The sequence below is a fragment of the Manis pentadactyla genome, chromosome 3 (assembly GCF_030020395.1).
Source record: "Manis pentadactyla isolate mManPen7 chromosome 3, mManPen7.hap1, whole genome shotgun sequence".
NCBI classification, from domain to species: domain Eukaryota; kingdom Metazoa; phylum Chordata; class Mammalia; order Pholidota; family Manidae; genus Manis; species Manis pentadactyla.
The window spans coordinates 160,939,445-160,965,427 of NC_080021.1; the positions used below are offsets into that span (position 1 = coordinate 160,939,445).

The 25,983-nt window shown below is 36.5% G+C and overlaps 1 protein-coding gene across 10 annotated transcripts in view; it reads left to right on the top strand.

The window, feature by feature from the left end:
* The window catches only part of KDM4C (lysine demethylase 4C), a 490,870-nt gene that overhangs the window by 252,846 nt on the left and 212,041 nt on the right, over nucleotides 1-25,983 (top strand). Inside the window, exon 10 of one of the 10 annotated variants that reach the window (XM_036878840.2) lies at nucleotides 9,992-12,586. The exons of the other annotated variants lie outside the window; for them this stretch is intronic. Within the exon in view, the coding sequence (XP_036734735.2) occupies nucleotides 9,992-10,003 (12 nt within the window). The 3' untranslated portion in view covers nucleotides 10,004-12,586. Of the gene's footprint in view, nucleotides 1-9,991; nucleotides 12,587-25,983 lie in introns of those variants that run through there. 10 annotated transcript variants of the gene reach the window in all.

Genomic DNA, 25,983 nt, shown 5'->3' on the forward strand with positions numbered 1-25,983 from the left:
TCTACAATTACATGAAGAACATTATGTTTACTAGGCTCCTCCCTTCACCAAGTCCCCCCCGCCCCACGTACCCTTTCACAGCCACTGTCCATCAGCATAGTAAGATGCTGTAAAATCACTACTTGTCTACTCTGTGTTGTAGAACCCACCCCGTACTCCCCCACCCCACATTATACATGCTAATTGTAATGCTCCCTTTCTTTTTCCTGCCCTTATCCCTCCCTTCCCACCTATCCTCCCCAGTCCCTTTCCCTTTGGTAACTGTTAGTCCATTCGTGGGTTCTTTGTAAGAAATACTTTTTAATAGGATACTTTTATGTACTCAATAAATGGCTCTCAACTAGAACTCATGCTTAATATTAATTTTCTCTTTATCTGAGTAAATGTTACTCTTGAATATTAGTTTTCTTGGGCTGTGGATATCAATAAGCACTGGTTATATCTTAATGGTAGTCTTATCTGGGAAAAATGTTTGCTGTGGAACCAAATATAAGCATATCAGCCTATAAGAAAATCACAATTACTTCTTTAAAGGTACTGTCCAGTTGAAAAGAAATCTTAAGGAATAACATGTCCAGGGAACTGGCTGGACCCTGCAGGATAGACAAAGAGATACATGAGGACAGAAAAGGTGCCTGAGGTTTAGCAGGGAAATGAGTTCTAATGAGCTGTAACCATCACTAAATCACACCCTGATGAGTACAAGTACTAGGGGAGAGATCCACCATAGTGTTTGGGAGTTGGGTATAAGAGAGACATGATGGTGATGCCATCAGGAAATGGCATGAAAGATGATGGATTCTGAAAGGTATGTAGATACTCACACACTGGGGTCATGTTCCCCATCAGACGAAAGCTGCAGCAGCGTACAGAGAGGGAAGGCATGTGATGTGTTCCAGTGACCAAGTAGATCATCCTGGTTCTCTGGTACATAGACTGTGAGTAGGAAATAGGACATGGGACAAATTCAACATCCATTCATGATAAAAATTCTCAACAAAATGAGTATAGAGGGTAAATACCTCAACATAAAGGCCGTATATGACAAACCAACAGCCAATATCATACTTAACAGTGAAGAGCTGAAAGCTTTTCCTCTAAGATTGGGAACAAGACAAGGATGCCCACTCTCCACACTTTTATTCAGCATAGTTCTGGAGGTCCTGGCTATGGCATTCAGATAACACAAAGAAATAAAAGTCATATAGATTGGTCAGGAAGAAGTTAAACTGTCACTGTTTCCAGATGACATGATATTGTACATAAAAAACCCTAAAGAATTCACTCCAAAACTACTAGAACTAATAACTGAATTCAGCAAACTTGCAGGATACAAAATTAATATACAGAAATCTGTTACATTACTATATATTAATGGTGAACTAGCAGAAAGAGAAATAAGGAAAACAGTTCCATTCACAATTGCATCAAAAAGAATAAAATACCTAGGAATAAACCTAATGAAGGAAGTGAAAGACCTATACCCTGAAAACTACAAGACACTTGAGAGAAATCAAATAAGAAACCAATAAATGGAAATACATCTCATGCTCTTGGGCAGGAAGAATTAATATTGTCAAAATGGTCATCCTGCCTAAAGAAATCTACAGACTCAATGCAATCCCTATCAAAATACTGACAGCATTTGTCAATGAACTGGACAAAATAGTTCTAGAATTCATATGGAACCACAAAAGACCCCGAATAGCCAAAACAATCCTTAGAAGGAAGAATTAAGTGGGTGGGCAGGGGGTAATATGCTCCCTAACTTCAAGCTCTACTACAAAGCCACAGTAATCAAGACAATTTGGTACTGGCACAAGAACAGAGCCATAGATCGGTAGAATAGAATAGAGAGTCCAGATATAAACCCACACATATAAGGCCAATTAATATATGATAAAAGAGCCATGGACATACAATGGAGAAAAGACTGTTGTTGGCAAAATGGACAGCTACATGCAAGAGAATGAAACTGAATTATTGTCTAACTCCATACACAAAAGTAAACTCAAAATGAATCAAAGACCTGAATATAAGTCATGAAACCATAAGACTCTTAGAAGGAAACATAGGCAAAACTCTCTTGAATATAAACATGAGCAACTTCTTCATGAACATATCTCCATGGGTAAGGGAAACAAAAGGAAAAATAAACAAGTGGGACTATATCAAGTTGTAAAGCTTCTGTACAGCAAAGGACACCACCAATAGAACAAAAAGGCATCCTACCGTATGGGAGAATATATTCATAAGCCACTTACCCAACAAGGGATCAACATCCAAAATATATAAAGAGCTCACATGCCTCAACAAACAAAAAGCAAATAAGCCAGTTAAAAAATGGGCAGAGGATCTGAACAGACACTTCTCCAAAGAAGAAATTCAGATGGCCAACAGGCATATGAAAAGATACTCCACATCACTAATCATTCACAAAATGCAAATTAAAACCACAATGACATATCACCTCACACCAGTAAGGATCGCCAACATCCAAAAGACAAGAAACAACAAATGCTGGTGAGGATGCGGAGAAAGGGGAATCCTCCTGCAGTGTTGGTGGGAATGTAAATTAGTTCAACCATTGTGGAAAGCAGTATGGAGGTTCCTTAAAAAACTAAAAATAGAAATACCATTTGTCCCAGGAATTCCACTCCTAGGAATTTACCCTAAGAATGTAGGATCCCAGATTCAAAAAGACATATGCACCCCTATGTTTATCAGAGCAGTATTATGTACAATAGCCAAGAAATGGAAGCAACCTAAGTGTCCATCAGTAGATGAATGGATAAAGAAGAGGTGGTACATATACACAATGGAATACTATTCAACCATAAGAAGAAAACAAATCCTACCATTTACAACAACATGGATGGAGCTAGAGGGTATTATGCCCAGTGAAATAAGCCAGGTGGAGAAAGACAAGTACCAAATGATTTCACTCATCTGTGGAGCATAAGAACAAAGGAAAAACTGAAGGAACAAAACAGCAGCTGACTTACAGAACCCAAGAATTGACTAACAGTTACCAAAGGGAAGGGGACTGGGGAGGATGGGTGGGAAGGAAGGAATAAGGGATCTTAGGGGTATTATGATTAGCACATATAATATCTGGGGGGCACGGGGAAGGCATTATAGCACAGAGAAGACAAGTAGTGACTCTATGGCATCTTACTATGCTGATGGACAGTATCTGTTATGGGGTATGTGTTGAGGACTTGATAATAGGGGGGAATGTAGTAACCACAATGTTGCTCATGTGAAACCTGAGCGTAAGATTGTATATCAATGATACCTTAATAAAAAAAAATAGAATTTAGTGTCATATTCTTATAGCCTAAAATACAGGGCTTTTAGAAGGAATGGCTTAGCAATCTATAAGCCTAGTAATGCCCTCTCCCCCACTGTTTTAATCCTTTAATTTTGGGCATTCAAGAAAATTCTTGTTCAAAGAGTACCCATTTGTGGCGTAGGGAGTCTGAAGTAGAGGTGCTGCAAACTATACAATGAGGCAATCACAGCAGTAGCAGAACTCACTATAAAGTCCTTTTTTCATTTAATCCTTGCAATGGTTGCTTAAGATAGGAGGAAACTGAGGCAAAGAGGTGCCATATCTCCCCCTGGTGCACACCCAGAGGAGCATAGCCAAACTGCAACCTGCATTGGTCATTTCCACTGACTCATTAGTTCTGAACCCTGGATGATTTTGTCCCTAGATGACACTTGAGAATGTTTAAGGAACTTTTGATTGTAATGAATGAGAAGTGCCGCTGTCATCTAGTGAACAGAGGTCACAGGTGTTGGTAAACATACATTGCATAGGACAGCACCCAATATGAAAGTATTATTCGGCCCCCAAAAGTCAATTGTGCAAAGATGATATTAACTGTACTACCCCACTTTGTAACCACCCTTCATGCAGATCTTCATTAAAATTTCTTCTTAGCTGCAGAGCTAATTTAAGAAAAAATTTATCTTATTAGTCTTTTGATTGTACAGGAGTTATAATGAATTCATTTATACATCTTCAGTTGTAAAATCTGAAAGCATTTTAATTCCATAAGAAACATGTTTCTCATGTACAAAACAGTACTCTATGTAAAAGGCATAAAAACGATTATCGGCATAAATTAAATCAGCTTTTCTAAGCCCATTCTGGAATTCTCCGAAGGGAACAATAGGTATTAGGACGTTAACTTTAAAAACCTTTAGTAGATTCTGACAGGTAATTATGCCTACAGGGTCCAAATCCCTTGGCTGCTTTAATTCTGCAGGTGGTGCTGTTTGCCTAAGGAAAAGATAAATACCAGCGCATTACCTGCCTCTCTGAAGCAGATCCTAGTTTTCTGCTGTGTGCACTGCTGGGTGAGGGGTATAGCTGTGAATGATTGAAATAAAAGAGAATCAGGGAAGGAAAGGCTTGGACCACATTCAGAGTCGACTTTCCTTATGGAAAAAAATGATTCTGATGAACAATGTTCTTCCCCTGGGAATTTGGTTCTACAAGTAATGTTTAGGCTAAAATTTTACATGCAATTAAAAAAAAAAGAATGCTATGTTAACAATAAACTTTACAAGGGCAAATAAAAGCCAAGTACAGTTGAACTTGGTGATAATTTGACTAATATTTACTTATGTATAGTTTTACTATGTATGTAAGACAATGTAAATCTCAAAAGAAAAACATTTTAGTCAAGAATATAGAGACTTGGCAGTCATATAAAGATATAATGTGATGGCAAGATTTTGGCATGGCACGTGTGCTTTTGAAGTGAATGGTTTTTTGAATTACGGGTTTTCTAGGTCTTCCATATTGTAAACCTCATTGTTAAAATCAGTGTTGGATAATGTTTTCCAAAATTAAGTTTCAATACTAGATTATATGCTCCTCAAAGTTTTGCTGAAAGCTTTAAATAAATATGAGCTGATCCTTTTCTAAAACTCAAGATTTTATAAAGTTGATGGTAATTGTTAATATTGAGGATTTAAAAAATAATATTTCTAATATTTAAATCTAGGACTTCATTTTTATTAAGAAGTGTGGTGTAAAACAAAAGAGATTATAAAAAGTCCATTAAATAGATTGCTTTAATATATCTCTGTAGTTTGTGCTTATTTTGGTCGTCACTGAATAGCATTAAGTTCTTACAGGGAATTACTTGCTAGATACTAAAGTCCTGATTCCTTCCAACAAGGAATGTATGCTTCAGGTTAGGTGTGAATTTTTCAAAGACATTATAAAAAGTAGATGAACAAATAATAAGGAGTAGTAATTTAAAAATGTCAGCCTCCTGTTTAATAAAACCTATTGAATTACACTGGCAAACAAGGATACTTATGTTGAAGATTTAATGTATTTTGCTTGTATTAAAAAAATAATTTTTAATTTATTTTGGCTTTCAAATGAAAACTAGAATTGCTTAGAGCCAGGGGTAGCTGTAACACATGAAGTTTATTCATATCCTAGAGAGAAGTGAAATAAACCTATAAACCAACATTAAAAAAAAGATACATTGTGATTTCAAGATATCCAGATACATGTTTATATGTTTTCTTTTTAAACCCCATCACTCAGTTATTGGTGTTTTTACTTAAGTTAGAAGGACTTTTTTTTTCCTCCCACAATATTATATAATTTTGTATCTGTTTTTAAAACTACATATGCTATAAATTTGGAGATTTTTGGGTATGTGTATACATATGAAATAAGAGTATTATATTATGTGGACTTGATTTGCTAAGCAAATTAACACATAGATACATTGATCCATAAATAACAGGGCTTGAGAAAAAGACATTGCTATTGGATATTTAATATTTTCACTTTTCATTTCAATGAAGTCATGATCTCTTTTGATAGATAAATAGTTTTCTCAACTGAAACCATTCAGCCCATTCTCTTAAGTTTTCTTGGGTTGCTCCTGGTGCTGTAGTTGACTGGTTTAGGTCAAATACTCTAGCATTCTGATGAATGAGAATGATCCTAGCTTTAACTATTTAGAAAATGGTACTAAACTATTCATTCTCTGGGAGCCAGTTTGTAGAAAGGCTTCATATGTGAATACTATTTTGGGAGGTACAGAGTGTAGTGATTATGAGCAGTCACTTGGAGTAACAAGGACCTGCCTTTAGCTCCCATTTCTGCCTCCTAATCACTGTGTGCCCTTAATTCAAGGTACTACCTGCTCTGTGCTTTAGCTTCCTTGTCTGACATAGTATCAACTTCAGAGTTGTTGTGAGAAGTATCTTTGTAAGTATTGCAGCACAGTGCCCAGCATTTAGCCCTGAGGGAAGGTTGATTAAATATCTGTTACTATTGACTAGGTTTCAGGTACAGATTCTTGACCCAGATCCCATAGCTAAATTTTTTGGCCATTTTAATATGTAGATTTATGATGGAGATCATAGCCACTTTTATCAGAGAAAAGAAAACTCAGAATATTACAACTAATTTATTATTGTAGTCAATAGGAAAGAGTAGAATGAAAAGTTTATCGATATTCTCCTTCATTGTATTTGTAAGACTTAATGTTCTTTTTAAGTATATAGCTTTCTGGGTTTTAAAAAGAAACTGTCTAGCCTTTTAGGTTTAAAAAAAGAAACATTATCATCATCGAACGTTAAAAGTTATTCCTGCAAAAGCCGTAGCAGTCTGTAGTGTCCTCTTACCAGAAGGCTATTGCTACCCTCATAGGTCAAAATACCCTTTACAGAGATAATCTTTGTAGCTCACACTGTAATCTCCATGTGCTTTTAGAGTTTAAACATTGATCAGTAAAATCAGATTTTAAAGTGGAAGACCGTAAGCCTGATTTGGTGTTTCTAGTGTGAAAATGTATTTATTGACTTAGAAATTCTACATTAACAACTGAATAGCAGGGTTTTGGTTTCTTTTTTGGTGTGTTTTTGCTATTTTTGTTTTGGATCTCAGCATAGGAGTTCAAATTTAGACTGCTTTCATGGAGCAATTCCTGAAATTTTTATGGAAAATGAGAAGGAAAGACTCCCTAAAAGCAGTAGAAAGGATGGAATCAGGGTGTGTAGTTCTCTAAAGAAGTTAGAAATGGCAATCTTTATCTTTCCTATTCCCTCTTACTGTTTTTTCTTGAAAAATTGAATTTCAGAGTTAAAGTTTGAATCTCTGAAAACAGAAATGCAAATCAGATTTTAAAAATAGATGGCCACTTGGTTGGCAGAAAGGTGAACAGTTGAATGGTGCGTAGCAGATTCTCCTGTGTGTTGTACATAGCATTGTACCCCTAAGGAGGGCATTTACCTTGCAGGGTGACTTATGCAATTAGGTTTTGCTTTGGGGATAATGCCAAGTAGTTGGTTTTCTTATTTATAACATAGATAGCAAACAATCTTTGCTAGATATTGTTAGATATTGACCTCTTAGAACAGAACAAGTAGTTCTTAGCCTGTGTGTATATATAGCTCTCCTATGCTGAGTTCTCCCCACAGAACTAGCTATAGAACAGTATACTGTCTCCCAAGTCCTGAGAACAATCTCTTCCCTACCCTTTACCCCCCCTTCTTTACTGTAGAATGTGTCTTAAATTTATCCTTTTAGTCAGTTGCTTTCAACACTTTTACAACTTGATGACGTATCTCATCTAAATGGGACAGAACAGGGTAATGTATTCTGATGATATATACAGAGTATTCTCCAGATCTCCTCTACCTCCTCCCAGCCACAGGTTTCCATGTTAGCATGAATGATTCATATGTATGTATATATAATTTAATATATATTGACATGTCACATATATTGACTATATTATATTTATATACTTGATATATAATATATATTTAACAAATACAGTATTTTATTTCTTTACTCCCATGAGGTAACACCTATTTTCAAAGAGTTACTTATGGTCATCCAGGGAAATTCTCCAGTTGGATAATAAGGAAGGTGATAATTTTACTAAGTAAAACTCAGTTCTCAGACTTCTTCGGTAGAACAAAAAGAAACAGCAAGTCTTTTGTTCTCTTCTAAAGGAAGTTCATATTTTCTTTGCTCCTCCTGTCTAAACACTGAACAGGTAGCTTAACTGTGTCAAACAAAGGGAAAGTTGAAACCAACCCTATAGAGCTGTTTTTGGAAGATAATTTAAATGAGAACAATCTTCCAAACCCAGCTGGCTTTTTAGTCAGTTAACCATCTGTTAGGTGTTTCGGCTAGTATTTTCAGTCTCCCTGATTTTTATAGTTCCCCCTTGGGAAACCACACGATTCCCAATCATCACAGCATAGCAGAGCCTTTTGGACAGCTGTGTATGACTTAAAGGTTTATTTATCAGTCTTATGTAATTCTGGATGGTTTTTACTTCTCCAGAATTCATGGTTTTGTAAATTTTGGAAAGAGGGAAAGTCTGAGGAAAGAAGAAAGATGGTTAAATTGTTTTTTAAATATAAGCATTTCTTTTCCAGATATAACAATAGTAATAAAATGATAGTTCTTTCATTAAGGTTAACTTACTCATGTTTCACTTAATGGAATACATAAACCTGTTATTCAAAGTAAAATTGTATTATATTTTTCAGTTCTGGCATTGGTTTGTTTCATTCTTATGTCAGGCTCAGTGATGTTACAGTTTTATTATTCCTTAAAGGGTGTTGATGTTAAATTTATTTATACCTCATTACATTTACTATAGTTTCTTAGAACTAACTATAGGATGGGTATTGTAAATTGATACATAGGCATCAGTGTGTTTTTAAAGAATGAGTGTTCTTTGATGTTTGAAAAATGAATCGTGTTTGTAAGAGTATGTTTGAATATTATCATATGATGGTCAACAAGTGATTCCCACCATTTCCTGGCATTATATATACATATAAAAACTTGGCAGAGGAAATAATTGACAAAGAGATTTAGGCTTTATCCTGTGGATAGAAAGCACATTTCTTGTAACTGTTATATGTGCTGGACATCTAGAGATAACAATTCTTAACTTGTGTATCATTTGAGCTTCAAGTCTGAACAATTGCTACCCATCATTGTCACTACTCTGGAGAGCTTGATGAGTACAACTTTTAAAAATCTTTTTGAGAATCATGGCAATTCTCAGTTCCACCCCCACAAAAATATAGACAAATACTAGAGGATTAGTATTAATGCAAACAAATACTTGAATTTGAAAGACTTAAAATCATCCTTAAAATATAAGACAGAAATATTCTTTAAAATAATTTGTTTTAAAATTTCATAATTATATTGAAATAATGGGAAAAAGCACAATTGACATTTAAATACTTTTTTGATTTCTATTGTGTATTTTGCTAGCATCATATCTGAGCCAAATATTCATCTTTTCCAGGCACATATATATCCATACATCATTAGCTGCCTTGTACCATTTCCTTCCCCAGAAACTAATTATTTTGTTGTCACTAATTTTTCTTTGGCACTCTTCATTGGGTGAGCTTTGTGTGATAGCCTGTTACTTGATTTTGAAACCTCAAAATACTCATCCTATTCAAACTGATTCTCTCCTGCCGAAGAGAAGGTGCCTCTTTCCAAACTGAGGTCTGTGTGCTCACTGTTCTTCCTCACCCCATTTCCCTTGTCTTCACGCTGTCTGTCCACAGGCGCCCCCAGACCCACCTCAGAATGGTTTTCAGCTCTGCAACTATCCTGTACGTGTTCAGCAGCAGTGGACTGGCAGGTTTTTCTCCTCAGATGGCACTTGTTATCTCTTCACAGAAATTAGATCGCTGCCTTGTATGTATTTGCTGTTCAGGGCATGATTTAAAAATTTAACCCTCATTAAAACTTTTTTTCCCATATTGTTAGTTTAATTATATACTATTATTATGTAGTGAGGATTAAAGTGCTTTTTGCTTTTCCATTGAAGAGCACTGGTCAATAATTCTTCAGCCTTGATAAAAAAACTAATCTAGTGAAGATGGAAATGTAGATTTTCTTCTTTCTTTGATGAATGGTGTCATCAACAGCTAAGAAAATGTGTTTCTATTTTAGAAGAGACTATGACTGATGAAGATTGAATGATGAAGACTGAAGTTACTGTATTTCTATGAATTTTATCCTAAAATATATGTTGGGTATACTTTCCTGTTCTGTGGACAGATCCCTAAAGAAGGATCCTTATTCTTTTTAAGAAGTTTTAAATTAGGATATGTAAAATTCTGCTGTTTTGGTGTAGCATGGGTCCCTTATAGGGTACTGGATTCATTTTCTTTATCCCATTTGCAATTTTTATTATTTGAAATAGATTTTGTTCTGTTTTGTGGTAGTTAATTTGGCATCTGCTTTTGCCTGTAAGATTGTCTTTCCTGTTGTCTTCCAGAATGTTTTTTCACTGCTTCCTATGACATACTAGGACATTTAAATGATTATTTTCCTAAAACACTTACAGTTAGAAGCAAATGTACTATAACCCTAATAATGTGAAACAAATTTGTTATGAGGTTATTAATGGGACCTATTCATGCAACTGTAGAACATAGAAACTTAAACTATAGTATGTTTCAAGGCACAGTAATCTAATTTTGGTTCCCCTGCTGGGTGTTATCAGGAGAGCAGAGCATTCTTGTAGTCAAGAGAGAAGAGAGAGGGAGAAATGGAATAACTTGCTTGTTATCAGATTTGTTATCAATATCCTCACACTTGTCTTGGTGATAGCAGAGCCAGAAATGTCTGTCCACTTCTTGCCATGGTCATCCTCAACCTGAAACCTTAGCAGATTTACCTGCGAAGCCCAGGAATTGGTACCTGGAAGTCTGCAGGCTGTGACCAAGTATGTGCAACCACGGTATTGCTCAGTGTTCTAGAAATGTTTGTATTACGTTAATTGCCAAGATTTAAATATCAGGAGATTTCAAATAAAAATCTGGAGATTCTCTTGAAAGCTGGGATGATTTGAAAACATCAAATTTGACTGGACAAACAGAGGCTGGCCTTTTCAGATTGTGTGAGTTCTCTCCAGTTCCCCAGTGCTCAGCTTGTCCTTCTCCAGTCAGACACAGAGGTGCTTTGGACCCTAATGCCACCTGTTCCCGCCCAGTTTTTTTTGGACACATGGACTTCTACATGCATTCATGTTACCTGTCTGGTTGTTTGGCTGTTTGAATTTGTTTTCTTCCAATTTCATTGCTCCTTTGATCAATTAGAAAGTTAAATATATTATTTTTGACTCTCTTATTTGAAAATTGTGTGTGTTTGGGTCTTGTGATAGTCATCAATTAGGATCAAACTAGAAAAGCTTCTACTGAACACCTGTGTGCATAAGACAGCTGATTAATAAAGCTTTGCAAGTTTCACATAAACTAAGTAGTGATGAAAATTCTAAAATACTGATTATTTTTCCTTAGAATCTCTGAAAGGAGAATGCCTCATAATATATCCCAGGCTGTAAAGTTGAATGCTCACGTGCATACACAGGAGCTTGTTCTCTTTGCCTTCATGCTGCAAGTTGAATTTGTCTCCCTGACTTGCACACTGACTCCCTTCCTGAGCCTTCATCATCTGGCAGTGGGGCTCACAGCTCAGGGCAGCCTTGAACCTGCATGACCTCTGCTCCTTTACAGCTCAGAGCCAAGTGACAAAGGAGCCCTTTTTAAAGAGATTGGGGCTACTAACTCGCAGAGCAGTTATTCTGAACATATATGCTATCATCTTCTTTAGGATAGGTTTAACCATATTGTGTTTCAGGGAAAATATAATTACCTGAAAGTTTCAGGAAGGTAGTAGAGCAGTTCTTAAACTAAAATGAAACTGGTTTCTTACAAATTATCAAGTGTATCCCCTTATATGGTTTCCTTTTTTCTTCTTTTTTTGTATGTCTGTTTTGCTGTATCTATTTTTCTCAGTTTCTAGCCCCTCAGATTACTTATTATTTTTTCCCTTGGTAATTATATCCAAAGCTAAGTAGCCACTACAACTTTTGTAATCTAGATATTAGGTATGGAATCTTACTGATGCTCCTTTTACATAAGACAGCACCCAGTTGTTTTTTATGCATCGAATTTCATAGGTATCGCTTCGGCCGCTGTCCTGGTACCAAGAAGGCATGAGCTGAGCATGGACTGTGCCACATTGTGCTTTCCCTCAGTTATGATACTTACTTCTTTAGGGTCTGTGAACTAACTGCTAATTTTTCCTTTGTTTTAGCCCTGTGTATTTTATTATTAATATGACTGTGTACTTTTGTAAATGAAGGCCTCCATCTAGTGGCCATCAACCTTTCTTTTGACAGTTTTTCCCTGATATTTTATATAATGAAGCAGAATTCAAGATGAGTAACATAGAAGCACAGGGAAGATGAAGAATTTTCTAAAGTGCTAAGAAGTGGTTACCTCTGTGATAGAATTTCAGGAAATTCTTAATCTTTTGTGCTTATCTCTATTGTCCAATGTTGAAACAATTTAACATTTTCCTTCAATCAGAAAAAAAAGTTACAGACATTTTTAGAGCATAAATATTAAAAGAAGTAAATGAATTTTCTTTAGAAATTTGTAAATGTTTTAATATTATTATTTAAAAAAAATTTGTGTTCCATCACCATTTAAAAATCGTACAAATAATTATCTGCACTGGTGAAAACAGTTTGATTTCCTACTAAGTATTTCCTAAAAATACTAAGGGTATTTTTCAGTGTGGTGTGTAAAAGTATGGCCTTCTGCTATAGCAGAATCAAATGAAATGCTTGTTAAAAATGTAGATTTATGGGCCTCATTTCAGGACTCACTGAACCATACTCTTGAGAATAACTTGGGAAAAATTTGGTCTTTACAGACTCCTCAGGTGTTTCCCATACTTGCTAAAGTCTGAGATCCACTTGCCTATACTTGGCTGCCAGGCAAGCAGTGTTAAAGCTCAAACTTGATTTTTTTACCTGGAACCCTGCTAATTTCCATTCATTTCTGGCTTAAGTATAAAATGTTTTAATGCATTCTTTCTTGTTAGCTTAAATTTAGATACCAGATAAAACTACAAAATTTCAAAGATTGATTTTGTTGAATAATGATGTTTAAGAAGTCCTCTAAAATGAAATTATCTGCAAGCAGAGATATTTTAAATTTACATCCTTAACATCTGAATTTATTCCCAATTCAGGAGGCCTAGGTGGTGCTAGGAAATGGTTCATGTTGAGTGACAGTTAAGCCTTTAAGTGCCTGGAAGCTAGGGTGTTAAACTCCCTTCTGCAAATTAATTTTCATTTGTGGGATTTCATGCACAACAGTGACAGAACTACACTTGTAGTCAAATAAAGTAGAATCTTTTTCCTCTTTGCAAGAAAGGAAACAGTGCAGCATGGAGAACTACATGCTAGGAGGGGCTTATTATTAGATTTGGGTTTGTTTGGGGTTTTCTGGGGGAAGTTTTAGTAGAAGAGTGGTTTTGGTTTGGATTCGATGCTGATAGAAAGTGGGGGCAATTATATGATCTGACATCTTAATTTTATCTATAGGGCAAGCAAACAGCAGGCTAAAGCTGTAATTGATAGCTTGTTTTTGTCTTGCTCCTTCGTGATGACCAAGTGGCCTTTTCTGATCTCTCTCACTCTAGTTCTCCATATATATACATACACACAAACATACAAGGAAACTTTCTCTCCCTTTTTTCAGTTAGCTCATTTAGGTGAGCAATAAAAATCTGAATGTAATTTATTTTTTGTTCATTAGAATCAGTCCAACCTTCCTTTTATAAGTAAACAGACCATTTTTATCTGACTCTCTGGCTGTGAAAATGTGTATATAAATATTACTTTGGGCAGCATAACTCAAAGTGATTTGGGGATTATAAACCACCTAAAAGTAGCATTGATGTATTTTGTATTGATATTCGTTTTTTTTGCCTGTTTGTTTCTTGAACTGATGACTAAGGAGAACATGGAGTCAGATTAAATTAACTTAATCTTAACAAAATAATCACCTTTCAACTAGGACTTATTTCTAAGATTAATAATGTACCTATTAAATTTATAATTGAGAATTAATCTAAAGATAGATAGATTTAATACTTCTTGGAAATAATACACATATTTGATTATTTTTTCAGGTCTTAAATATGGCTTAAACATGATGTTAAGTATAGTTTGGCTTTTAATCTAAGATGCATACTGATATTGGAGATAGGGGAAATAAATTTTTACATGTTAAGTTCTTGAATCACAGGCAAATGTTTTCTTCTATTTGTTCTCAGAGATGTTAAATTACATTGAAAAGGAGCTTTTCCTGGTTGTATTCATGGGGCTTGGCAATCTAAATGTACTTTACGTTGTACAAGTCAGAAGTAGCACTATTGATAGAGTCCACAGATTTTAAGAAATTTTGTTTGATGCAGATATATCTTTCTCTTGGTATTTATGGCAAAATTTACAGCATTGAAATGATAATTCAATTGTGGTAAATGAGTGTAACTTTATGAATTTCTTGCTGCAAATAAAGCCCATTTTTTGTTGTTGGGTGTGAGCTTATGGTGCTGCTCATACCAGGGGTGCTAGTAGTTCCTGCGATTTTAGACTATGAGGTAATTGGGATTGATACTACAGATGCAACATAAATCTGTTGTGCAATCTGTATTTAGAGGAATTATACCTACATTTTAAAATTTAAAGCAATAACTTATGCAAAGTAAGGTTCACTAATATATTAATACTATATTTTAATTTTGTATTTCAAATTCATTTTTTATTAATTATATCGGGGTGTATGATACCCTTTCATAACATTTTTGCTTACTCTTTGTGGCTGCCCGTCATTGGTCTCCACTTCATATCACAGCGATTTTGTTTTTTTGGTATTATTAATCTATAATTACATGAGGAACATTTGTTTACTAGGCTCCCCCCTTCACCAAGTCCCCCACACAATCCCCATTACAGTCACTGACCATCAGCTTAGTAAGTTGCTGTAGAGTCACTACTTGTTTTCTCTGTGTTGCACATCCATCCCCATGTCTCCCCCCACATTATACATGCTAATTGTAATGCCCCCCTTCTTTTTCCCCACCCTTATCCCTCCCTTCCCACCTATCCTCCACAGTCCCTTTCCCTTTGGTAACTGTTAGTCCATTCATGGGTTCTGTGAGTCTGCTGCTGTTTTGTTCCTTCAGTTTTTTTCTTTGTTCTTATACTCCACATATGAGTGAAATCATTTGGTACTTGTCTTTCTCCACCTGGCTTATTTCACTGAGCATCATACCCTTTAGCTCCATCCATATTGTTGCAAATGGTAGGATTTGTTTTCTTCTTATGGCTGAATAATATTCCGTTGTGTATATGTACCACATCTTCTTTATCCCGTCATCTACTGATGGACACTTAGGTTGCTTCCATTTCTTGGCTATTGTAAATAGTGCTGCGATAAACATAGGGGTGCATCTGTCTTTTTCAAACTGGGCTGGTGTATTCTTATGGCAAATTCCTAGAAGTGGAATTCCTGGGTCAAATGGTATTTCTATTTGAGCTTTTTTGAGAAACCTCCATACTGCTCTCCACAGTGGTTGAACTAATTTACATTCCCACTAGCAGTGTAGGAGGATTCCCCTTTATCCACATCCTTGCCAACATTTGTTTTTGTTTGTCTTTTGGATGGTAGCGATCCTTACTGGTGTGAGGTGATATCTCATTGTGGTTTTAACTTGCATTTCCCTGATGATTAGCAACGTGGAGCATCTTTTCTTGTGTCTGTTGGCCATCTGAATTTGTTCTTTGGAGAAGTGTCTGTTCAGCTCCTCTGCCCATTTTTTAATTGAATTATTTGCTTTTTGTTTGTTGAGGTGTATGAGCTCTTTATATATTTTGGATGTCAGCCCTTTATTGGATCTGTCATTTATGAATATATTCTCCCATACTGTAGGATACCTTTTTGTTTTATTGATGGTGTCCTTTGCTGTATAGAGGCTTTTCAGCTTGATATAGTCCCACTTGTTCATTTTTACATTTGTTTCCCTTGCCTGGGGCGATATATTCATGAAGAGGTCACTCATGTTTATGTCCAAGAGATTTTTGCCTATGTTTTTTTGTAAGAGTTTTATGATTTCATGACTTATATTCAGGTCTTTGATCTATTTCGGATTTACTTTTGTGTATGGGGCTAGACAGTGATCCAGTTTCATTCTCTTATATGTAGCTGTCCAGTTTTGCCAACAGCAGCTATTGAAGGGGCTGCCATTTCCCCATTCTCTGTCCATGGCTCCTTTATCCTATATTAATTGACCATATATGTTTGGGTTAATGTCTGGAATCTCTATTCTGTTCAACTGGTCTGTGGCTCTGTTCTTGTGCCAGTACCAAATTGTCTTGATTTCTGTGGCTTTGTAGTAGAGCTTGAAGTTGGGGAGTGAGATCCCCCCCACTTTATTCTTCCTTCTCAGGATTGCTTTGGCTATTCGGGGTCTTTGGTGTTTCCATATGAATTTTTGAACTATTTGTTCTAGTTTGTTGAGGAATGCTGTTGGTAATTTGATAGGGATTGCATCGAATCTGTATATTGCTTTGGGCAGGATGGCCATTTTGACAATATTAATTCTTCCTAGCCAAGAGCATGGGATGAGTTTCCTTTTGTTAGTGTCCTCTTTAATTTCTCTTAAGAGTGTCTTATAGTTTTCAGGGTATAGGTTTTTCACTTCCTTGGTTAGGTGTATTCCTAGGTATTTTATTCTTTTTGCTGCAATTGTGAATGGAGTTGTTTTCCTGATTTCTCTTTTTATTAGGTCATTGTTAGTGTATAGGAAAGCCACAGACTTCTGTGTATTAATTTTGTATCTTGCAACTTTGGTGAATTCCAATATTAGTTCTAGTAGTATTAGACTGGAGTCTTTAGGTTTTTTTTTATGTACAATATCATGTCATCTGCAAATAGTAATAGTTTGAATTCTTTATCAGTCTGGATTCCTTGTATTTCTTTGTTTTGTCTTGGGTCATTTTTTGATTACCACTTCAATTTTGTTGCTGGTAATTGGTCTGTTTAGAATTTCTGTTTCTTCCTTGGTCAGTCTTGGAAGGTTGTTTTTCTCTAGGAAGTCCATTTCTTCTAGGTTTTCCAGCTTGTTGGCATATAGGTTTTCATAGTATTCTTTAAGAATTCTTTGTATTTCTGTGGGGTCCTTCGTGATTTTTCCTTTCTCATTTCTGATTCTGTTCATGTGTGTTGATTCTCTTTTTCTCTTAATAAGTCTGGCTAGAGCCTAATCTATTTTGTTTTTTTTCTCAAAGAACCAGCTCTTGGTTTCATTGATTTTTTTCCATTGTTTTATTCTTCTCAATTTTATTTATTTCTTCCCTGATTTTTATTATGTCCCTCCTTCTGCTGACTTTAGGCCTCATTTGTTGTTCTATTTGCAATTTCAATAATTGTGACTTTAGACTATTCATTTGGGATTTTTCTTCCTTCTTTAAATATGCCTGGATTGCTATTTACATTCCTCTTAAAACTGCTTTCACTGCATCCCACAGAACTTGGGGCTTTGTGTTGTTGTCATTTGTCTCCAGATATTGCTTGATCTCTGTTTTAATTTGGTCATTGATCCATTGATTATTTAGGAGCATGTTGTTAAGCCTCCATGTGTTTGTGAGCCTTTTTGTTTTCTTTGTACAATTTATTTCTACTTTTATGCCTTCGTGGTCTGAGAAGTTGGTTGGTAGGATTTCAATCTTTTGGAATTTACTGAGACTCTTTTTGTGACCTAGTATGTGGTCTATTCTGGAAACTGTTCCATGTGCACTTGAGAAGAATGTGTATCCTGTTGCTTTTGTGTGTAGAGTTCTGTAGATGTCTGTTAAGTCCATCTATTCTAGTGTGTTGTTCTGCCTCTGTCTCCATATTTATTTTCTGTCTGGTGGACCTGTTCTTTTGAGTAAGTGGTGTGTTGAAGTCTCCTAGAATGAATGCATTGCATTTTATTTCCTCCTTTAATTCTGTTAGTATTTGTTCCACATATGTTGGTGCTCCTGTATTCGGTGCATATATATATACGTTAAAAATTTTTTTTTATTAAAGTATGATTGATATACCCTTTTTTGAAGGTTTCACATGAAAAAACAATGTGGTTACTACATTTACTCATATTATCAAGTCCCCACCCATACCCCAATATAGTCACTGTCCATCAGTGCAGCAAGTTGGGTGCATATGTATTTATAATGGTTATATCCTCTTGTTGGACTGAGCCCTTTATCATTATGTAATGTCCTTCTTTATCTCTTGTTACTTTCTTTATTTTGAAGTCTATTTTGTCTGATATTAGTAGTGCAACACCTGCTTTTTTCTCTCTGTTGTTTGCATGAAATATCGTTTTCCATCCCTTGATTTTTAATCTGTGCATGTCTTTGGGTTTGCGGGGAGTCTCTTGAATGCAGCATATAGATGGGTCTTGCTTTTTTATCCATTCTGTTACTCTGTGTCTTTTGATTGGTGCATTCAGTCCATTTACATTTAGGGTGATTATTGAAAGATATGTACTTATTGCCATTGCACGCTTTAGATTCGTGGTTACCAAAGGTTCAAGGGTAGCTTCTTTATTATCTAAGCATCTAACTTAACTTTTTTTATTAAGCTATTATAAACATAGTCTGGTGATTCTTTATTTCTCTCCCTTCTTATTCCTCCTCCTCCATTCTTTATATGTTAGGTGTTTTATTCTGTACTATTTGACTGCTTTTGTGAGTAGTTGATTTTATTTTTTGCCTTTAGTTAGTATTTGGTTGGTCTGCTTTCTTTGTTGTGATTTTATTTTCTCTGTTGACATCTATTTAGCCTTAGGAATGCTTCCATCTAGAGCAGTCCCTTTAAAATATCCTGTAGTGGTGGTTTGTGGGAGGCAAATTCGTTCAACTTTTGCTTGTCTGGGAATTGTTTAATCCTTCCTTCATATTTAGTTGTATTTGTTGTGTTTTCATAAATATGTATGGTTTTGGGAGGAGATTTCTGCTGCCCTACTCACGCCACCATCTTGGCTCCTCTCCTCATACTTGCATTTTTATATGATGTCCTTTTGTAAATGGTTTTGAACATCAGGATAAATATGATAATACATAACAAAATGTAACACATGATCTGAGCCATTTTCATGATTAATTGGTACTTTTCTATTTTAGATGTTAGAAAATTCCTTGCCAACTTTTCTCTGTGAAGTAGCTGGAATTGGCAGTAGATCTTTTTTGTTCATTTCAGCACATTTTATGGATGGATATTTATTATGAAAAACATCAAGCATCATTCTTTCACTAAGAGTTGACAGCCAGAGTGTTCTCACTTGATTGAACTGATGGCATATAATAGTCTATTTATTTAATCATTTTTACTTGCTCAGCAGTTTTGAACCATGGTGGAATGAAGACTCTCCCTGCCTGTATTTCTGAAGGTAAAATTGAGAGATTTAAACATGAATTATTCTTCTTTGACCTATGGTTTGAATTAACTTTGCTGTTTGCATTCATTTTCAAGAGAAACACTCAATCCTTGCAAAGCAATAATCTAATCAGTCCCTTTATTTTTCAAATTGCTCTGGAGACAGTCCTAAGCTGCCTGGACTATAAGGCTTTCTTTTTTTAGAGTAAGAAATATAAAATTCATTTTGATAGCTCATTTTGATAATAATATGTATTAAAGAGAGTAACATTTTGTTACAAATGAAAGTCTCAGTGTAAGATGTTATACAAACATTTCCCAAATCTTTGCTGATCTTTTCTTCCTGATCCTCTGATGTGGTTAAGTGAGCTTTGAGAGAATTGAGGATTTTTTTCAAATGCTGTAATCAAATTAGTTCTGGGTGATAGTAAATACACTGATTTTCCTAATATACTACCATCTCACTTCTTGCATCTTCTACCAAATTTCTTGAATGTGTGTCATATACTTACAGGTGTAGCTGCTGGAGAGTCAGCAAATCGTATTTCCCACAGAGGCCCTCTGTGCTCTTTCACTCTATTCCCAAATACTACACCTCATTCTGTATTTACACTGAACTGACCAGTATCCCTTCTGAAAACCATCGTCTCTCCCTACTTGCCATCCCATTTTCTATCAGTTAATTGATCCCACTTATCCTTCAGTGTCTACTTCAAATATCATTTGCCCTCTTCCCATGCAGTGTGACTTTCCCCTGGGATTCCATTTGAATCTCTCTTTAGTGCTTGGTCATATAAACCTCCACAGTACATTTTCATAGTACATTTGTTTCTGTGTTCCTACAAGAATGGGGCTCTGCTTTTATTTACCTCTCTGCTTTCTTAGAACCTTGCAGAATTCCTGCACATATAAGCCCTCAATGTATGTTACATTGAATAAAATTGAAGATTTTATGTGATAATGAATTATTTTCATGGCTATACTTGCCAAGTAAGATAGACAAAATATATGTGTTGTGATAGTTAATCCCTCCTTTCAGGAGTACTTAACCTGGGGCCCATAGTGAGGCTATACTAGTCTATGAAGCCTGTACAATTGTCTGGAAAATTCTTAGGTATGTTCATATGTGCACTTTCATGAAGTTTGGGTCCATAGTTTTTATCAAATTGTACAAAGCAACTTTAACAAGTTTAGGGATGTCTGGTTTAAATTACTTAGCCCAAAAGAGGGAATGTCTGGTTTAAATTACTTAGCTCAAAAGAGGGAGAATCAGAGCCAGTAGCTATTGTCAGGTAGTTCTTTCAAAATCTCTGAGTTTTCAGAATTCATGTACATGCTCCCTATTTCATGGGTTTTAGAATTTGGAAAGATCAGAAAATACTTGTTCAGTTCAATTTTCAGTTAAGTAAGTTGACCAGGGACGCGTATTGAAGAATCAAAGGCTGGTTTCTGGTCCCAGTTACTTTGCTTCCATCTCTAGTGCCTTCTGAAGTATCAGGGAATTTCTTTTGGAAGAGTGGGAACTCCTAGTTTGCTAGTGTGAGCAGTCGTGTACTCATGGAAGTTCAGCGCTAGATCCCTGGGCCTCGCCTTTGTAAACAGGTGAGTGCCCTGGGGTTTAAAGGGCAGAGTGCTGGAAACCAGAGAGTGGAAGCCTATGGACTTACAGTGTGGCCTCATGTCTGGATGCTTCTCCTAGTTTTAGCAGAAATTCTGTTGAGAGGAGTGAACACAGAGTGCTAAGAGGATAACTTTTTGGTCAGATAAGAGATGAGTAATCAATCAGTTATTTTGGTGGGCTATAGCACCGAAAGATGCAAGGCTCTACGCATAGCTGTGTATGTCAGTAAGTTTTTGTTTTTCCTCAGAATGGAGACAAAGCTGTCTGCTGTTTTGTTTCTTGCCCTTGGTTTGTCCTTTCTTTATCATGGAGGGCAGTAGTCCCTGACTCAGGCCCCACAGACCTGAGTGTAGAGGCTCCTTTGCCAAGAGCTGAGCAGGGATGTCTTTGATCTGGATTCACTTATCATTCAGCTCACCCTTTGTGTTGCTGGTAGATCTGCATGGGATTTCCACTATAGCCTTACCAAGTATGTCTCCTGGAAAGGAAAGTGTGACCAGATTGTAATTAACGGCATGATGGCTTTTAAGATTTGGCACTTGAAAAATTTTCATCTTTCTCTTTTTTTGTTTTCTAAAATAGTTATAATCCTTTGGCTTCTTTCCACATTTACCTTACCAGTAGTACCAAATCAATTAACTCAGTTACGGGGAAAAATACTTTGTTTATATCAAAGTGTCTTATAATTTGATATATTAACTTTAATTTCCATGGCAAGGCATTAACCTCACATGGAATATAGCGACATTCTTATCTAATACAAAATCATTTTCAACCTGTAGAGTGAATAAGAGAGCACATGACGGCCAGTTTCTTTTAGCTTAGCCTGGAAATATACCAGAGGTGTGCACCTCTGACTATGCCTGATTTCCAGTGCCCCTTTATTCTTACAGAAATGGTGATGTGGGTGCTAATAACTCTAGTCTTTCATTTGTCTGCTCAAAGTCAAATGCCACCTCATCTGTTTTTCTGAAATACCACTCTTTCTAAGTCAAAGACTGGCAAGTTATGGACCTCCTGACATTTTTGTAAATAAACTTATATTGAAATACAGTCATGCTCATTTGTTTATATTACTACCTATAGCTGCTTTTGTACTACAATGGCAGACTGCAGTAGTTGTGACAAAGACCGTATGGTCCACAGAGCCTAAAATATTTACTATCTGGAATTTTTTGAAAAAAATTGCTGCCTCTTCTCTGTGATGTCTGATTAGGCCCAGGGACCTGGCCTATTCAGATGTTGTCTACTTAGCTCAGGTGAAGAGCCTGCTGGCTTGCTTTTACACTTCTTGGTAACAGAGGAAGGTTTCTGTACCAGAGCAAGTGCAGTGGTATCCTTCTTTTCTTTGGCTTACGAACTCACTGGGAGCTCCGTAATGCTCTGTGGCAGTGTATTACCCACTTTTCCAGCATCCTCAGGCTAGAATTTTTTTTGAAATGCTGTCTGAAGGGTCAGGCTGGTTTGAGTTACACTCTTCCTCACTGTGGAAATGTGTCACACCTCACACTTGGGTAAGACGGACAAGGGACCTGCTGGTACTTATTTCAGAATAGGACTGATTTGTATGAAGCATGACCTCTTGCAATATTTTTCAAGCTGAAGCATTTAGAGGTAGAAAATAATGACTTCTGTGTAAGCTCTTTTATTTGTAGTGTGCTGAAAACACATGTGCAAATTCTCCCTGGCACACAGCTGCTTAGGAAGATTATGCTCTTTATAATGCCACCTGTCATCACTTTTGCTATTTATTTCTGTTTCAAATCCGTTACTATGTTTTACTATAAATATTACAAGCTAAGTCTAACCATTCAATTTTCTTTCCAAAATGAGTAGTTGTAAGACTGAAATCTATGTCCTAGCTATCATGGAGGTTTTTGGCATTTGCTTCTTCATTCTTCATTGAAACCTTTCTTATGGGACCTTATTCTTTTTTTGTTTTCTAGCCTTTAAAAAAAAATTAAGGTATCCTTAATATACACTCTTAGAAAGGTTTTACATGAAAAACATTGCGTTTACTACATTTACCCATATTATCAAGTCCCCCCCATACCCCACTGAAGTCACTGTCCATCAGTGTAGTAAGATGCCACAGAGTCACTACTTGTGGGATCTTTTCCTTTCCAGGCAGAACAAGGCTACATTTTGGCCAATTTAGAGCTTGTCAAAACCACAATGAAATTAGGGCAGTTTTTTTTCTGTAGTGATGGTAGCCATGTCATCAAAGAATATTTATGGATCTTGGTCCCCCACCGTGATAAGAGATGAAACACAGAGACTACTGTTTCTCAGAAGGCCATGCTATTCCGTTCCTCCTCCTGTGCACAGAACCAAGTTCCTAAAAAGTGTCTTGTGTTACAGATCATTTCTGCCATGCATACCTCTGTGAACTGCTATTCATTCTCAAAAACTTAGTACGTGGTGTTATGGATATTCTCTAACAGAGCACAACTTTACTGCTGTAAAATGGGTCTGGTCTGGGTGCCCATGTTATAGCAGAGGCACATCAAGTGAGGCAGGGATGACAGGGTAGTATGTGCTTAGGTTTGGAGTCAGAATGCTGGTCTATACCCTGGCTCTGCTCCTCATTGGCTAGAAACACCTGATGGAAACTGCCTAGCCCTTCTGAACTGTGCATCCCCATACATATAATGCACACAGAGTACATACATTTATGGTGGTGGTAATAATAAGTATTATCACTAAAAACCTACAGAATCCATGTTTGAGGGCCACAGAGATGTTGGGTGGTAGATAGAATGACCTCCAACCAAGTATATTACTCATATAAGGAAAAGAGATCAATTGTAGATGCAGAAGCATTAGTTGCATTCAGCTAATCCTGGTTTTGCAAGCAAAATTTGGAGCTTCACTATAGCAAAGTTGCCTTTTAGTAGATTTTCTTTTCATTTCTGGGCAAAGAAAAGTTTTATCCAACTAGGTTTTTCCAAAACTGATCCATAATTCTGTCCTTCCCTGTCAGCTCCACATTGCTAAACCGTTACTGACAATAGTACAATTACAGAAAAACTAGGATTTTTTTTTTACTACTAAAGGTGTTTTCGGTAGAAATCAATTATTGCAACAGTGGCTAAGGACAAATAATAATAGAGGTCTGATTAAGAGATCATTATTTCTTTTCTCAAATAGTTCAGCCACAAGTTTATGATACATTGTGCCTTCTTTCATATGTAATTTTATGAAAACATTTAAGAAAGAGGAGCTAATAGGGTTTCAGAGAAGATATTGTAGAGTCCTAGAGGGAAATCATAAACTCCCTCTTGTGCCTCTCTTTTACAGCCTAGAGCCTAAAATAAAACATTTGTAGTCATTCCTAAGCTTTCTTTTCCCTTTTCAGAGATGTACAGGAGCCCAAAGACCAAATGACTTAGTTTGATATAGTTCTATCCCAAATACTTTCTCTAATAGAAGGAGTTGAGGAGAGGAGAGCTGGAATGCCAGAAGCATTCTTCTTGGCCTTACAGCCCTTGAAAGAGACCCATGCAGTCCTACCCTCCAGTCTTGGACTGCAGCTCCTTGGTGGACCTAGAAAGAGGAGAGGATGTCAGTTGCTTCTCTCTTTGAAGTATTGGTCTGTATCATTGCATCATTGTCATTTTCTTTTGAATTTTAGGCTATCATGTCTGCCAGGGGCTCTTGGAGAATATACCCTGTAATATTATTTCTGAACTTTTACCTGCCTAATAAATTTTAAGCATTCTAACTGTATCTTGCTTGTAGTTTTCATAGCCAGTGCCACCTGATACACAGGAGTCACATATTTACTCTTAACAACTTGAAAAGCCTTTGGGATTTTATATGAGTCAGATTCACTGAGGAAGTGCACAGCTACTATCATTCTCCAGATTTGTTTCAATTTATAAGTTCCTATTACAGTTCATAAGACAACTCTAAGAAGTGTTAAGTGGCTTGTAATTTATAGCCATGGTATGTTAATTCTGTAAAATTTTAGTCTAGTTAGGCTATACGAATTATGACTGTACTTGTAAGTTGCTTATACCAAACAACATGATATATATATATATATATATATGTCTTCCTTTGAATTGTAATAAAAGGAAATGCCTGTCAATGTCATTTATCACCAGACATGTTCATATTGAAAGCCTTTTATAGTGAAATAAAAGCTTGACCTAAAGATTATGGTTACCGCAGGCTTGACAGCAGCTGTGACTCAGGTATAAAACACTGTGGCGGCCCTGACTGCCGTAATAAAAGCTGGAAAGCTCATATGAAAAGATGTTACATGAGGTGAATGTTCTTAGATGTAAAAACGGTTAAAGTAATCCTACTAATCAAAGGTCTGAGAGGTCATCTGGTTCAAGTCCCTAAGAGGTCCCATTAGGTTAAGAACCTTCCCATGTCAAATGGTGGGACTGAACTCTTGGCCAGTATGCCTTCCCCCAGGCAGAACTGCAGTCCTAACGTTTGTCACAGATAAAGTCATGCACTCTCTCACCCAACAATGTCTCTGAAGCAGTAGAAAGAAGGAAAAAAGGGAGCACTTTAAAGAGTGTCCTATGGAGAACAATGGTTTAGAAGTTCACCCTGACAGGAATTTTCATGTATCCATGCATCCCCTGTCCCTTGTTTGTGTGCCTGGTGGAAAGGCTGAGCAGAATGCTGCAGCAGTATATGGTCCCTGCCATCAAGTAGCTTAGACTAGTGCAGGATTTCTTGATCTCAGCAGTCATTTTTAGCAGCTTCCTGGCCTATTCTCACTGGATACCAGTATGTTTCCTGTAGTGACAACCACAGATGTTCCCAGGCACTCTCAGATGTCCTTTGAGGGGCAGATGGAGTGCAGTTGAGATGCACTGGACCTGTGGGCACTACTGCTGTGGAAGACAGGCAAGCACACAGGAAAATAAGTCCTATATACACACTGTGGGATGGGCTAAACATGAGCCACAGGGAGTACTGTGAAAGCAAATAGGGAGAGGTGGCTGCCAGACACTTTCAAATTCAGTCTTTCTCCCAGGCTGATACTTAACTACATTATAGTGCCTCTCGAA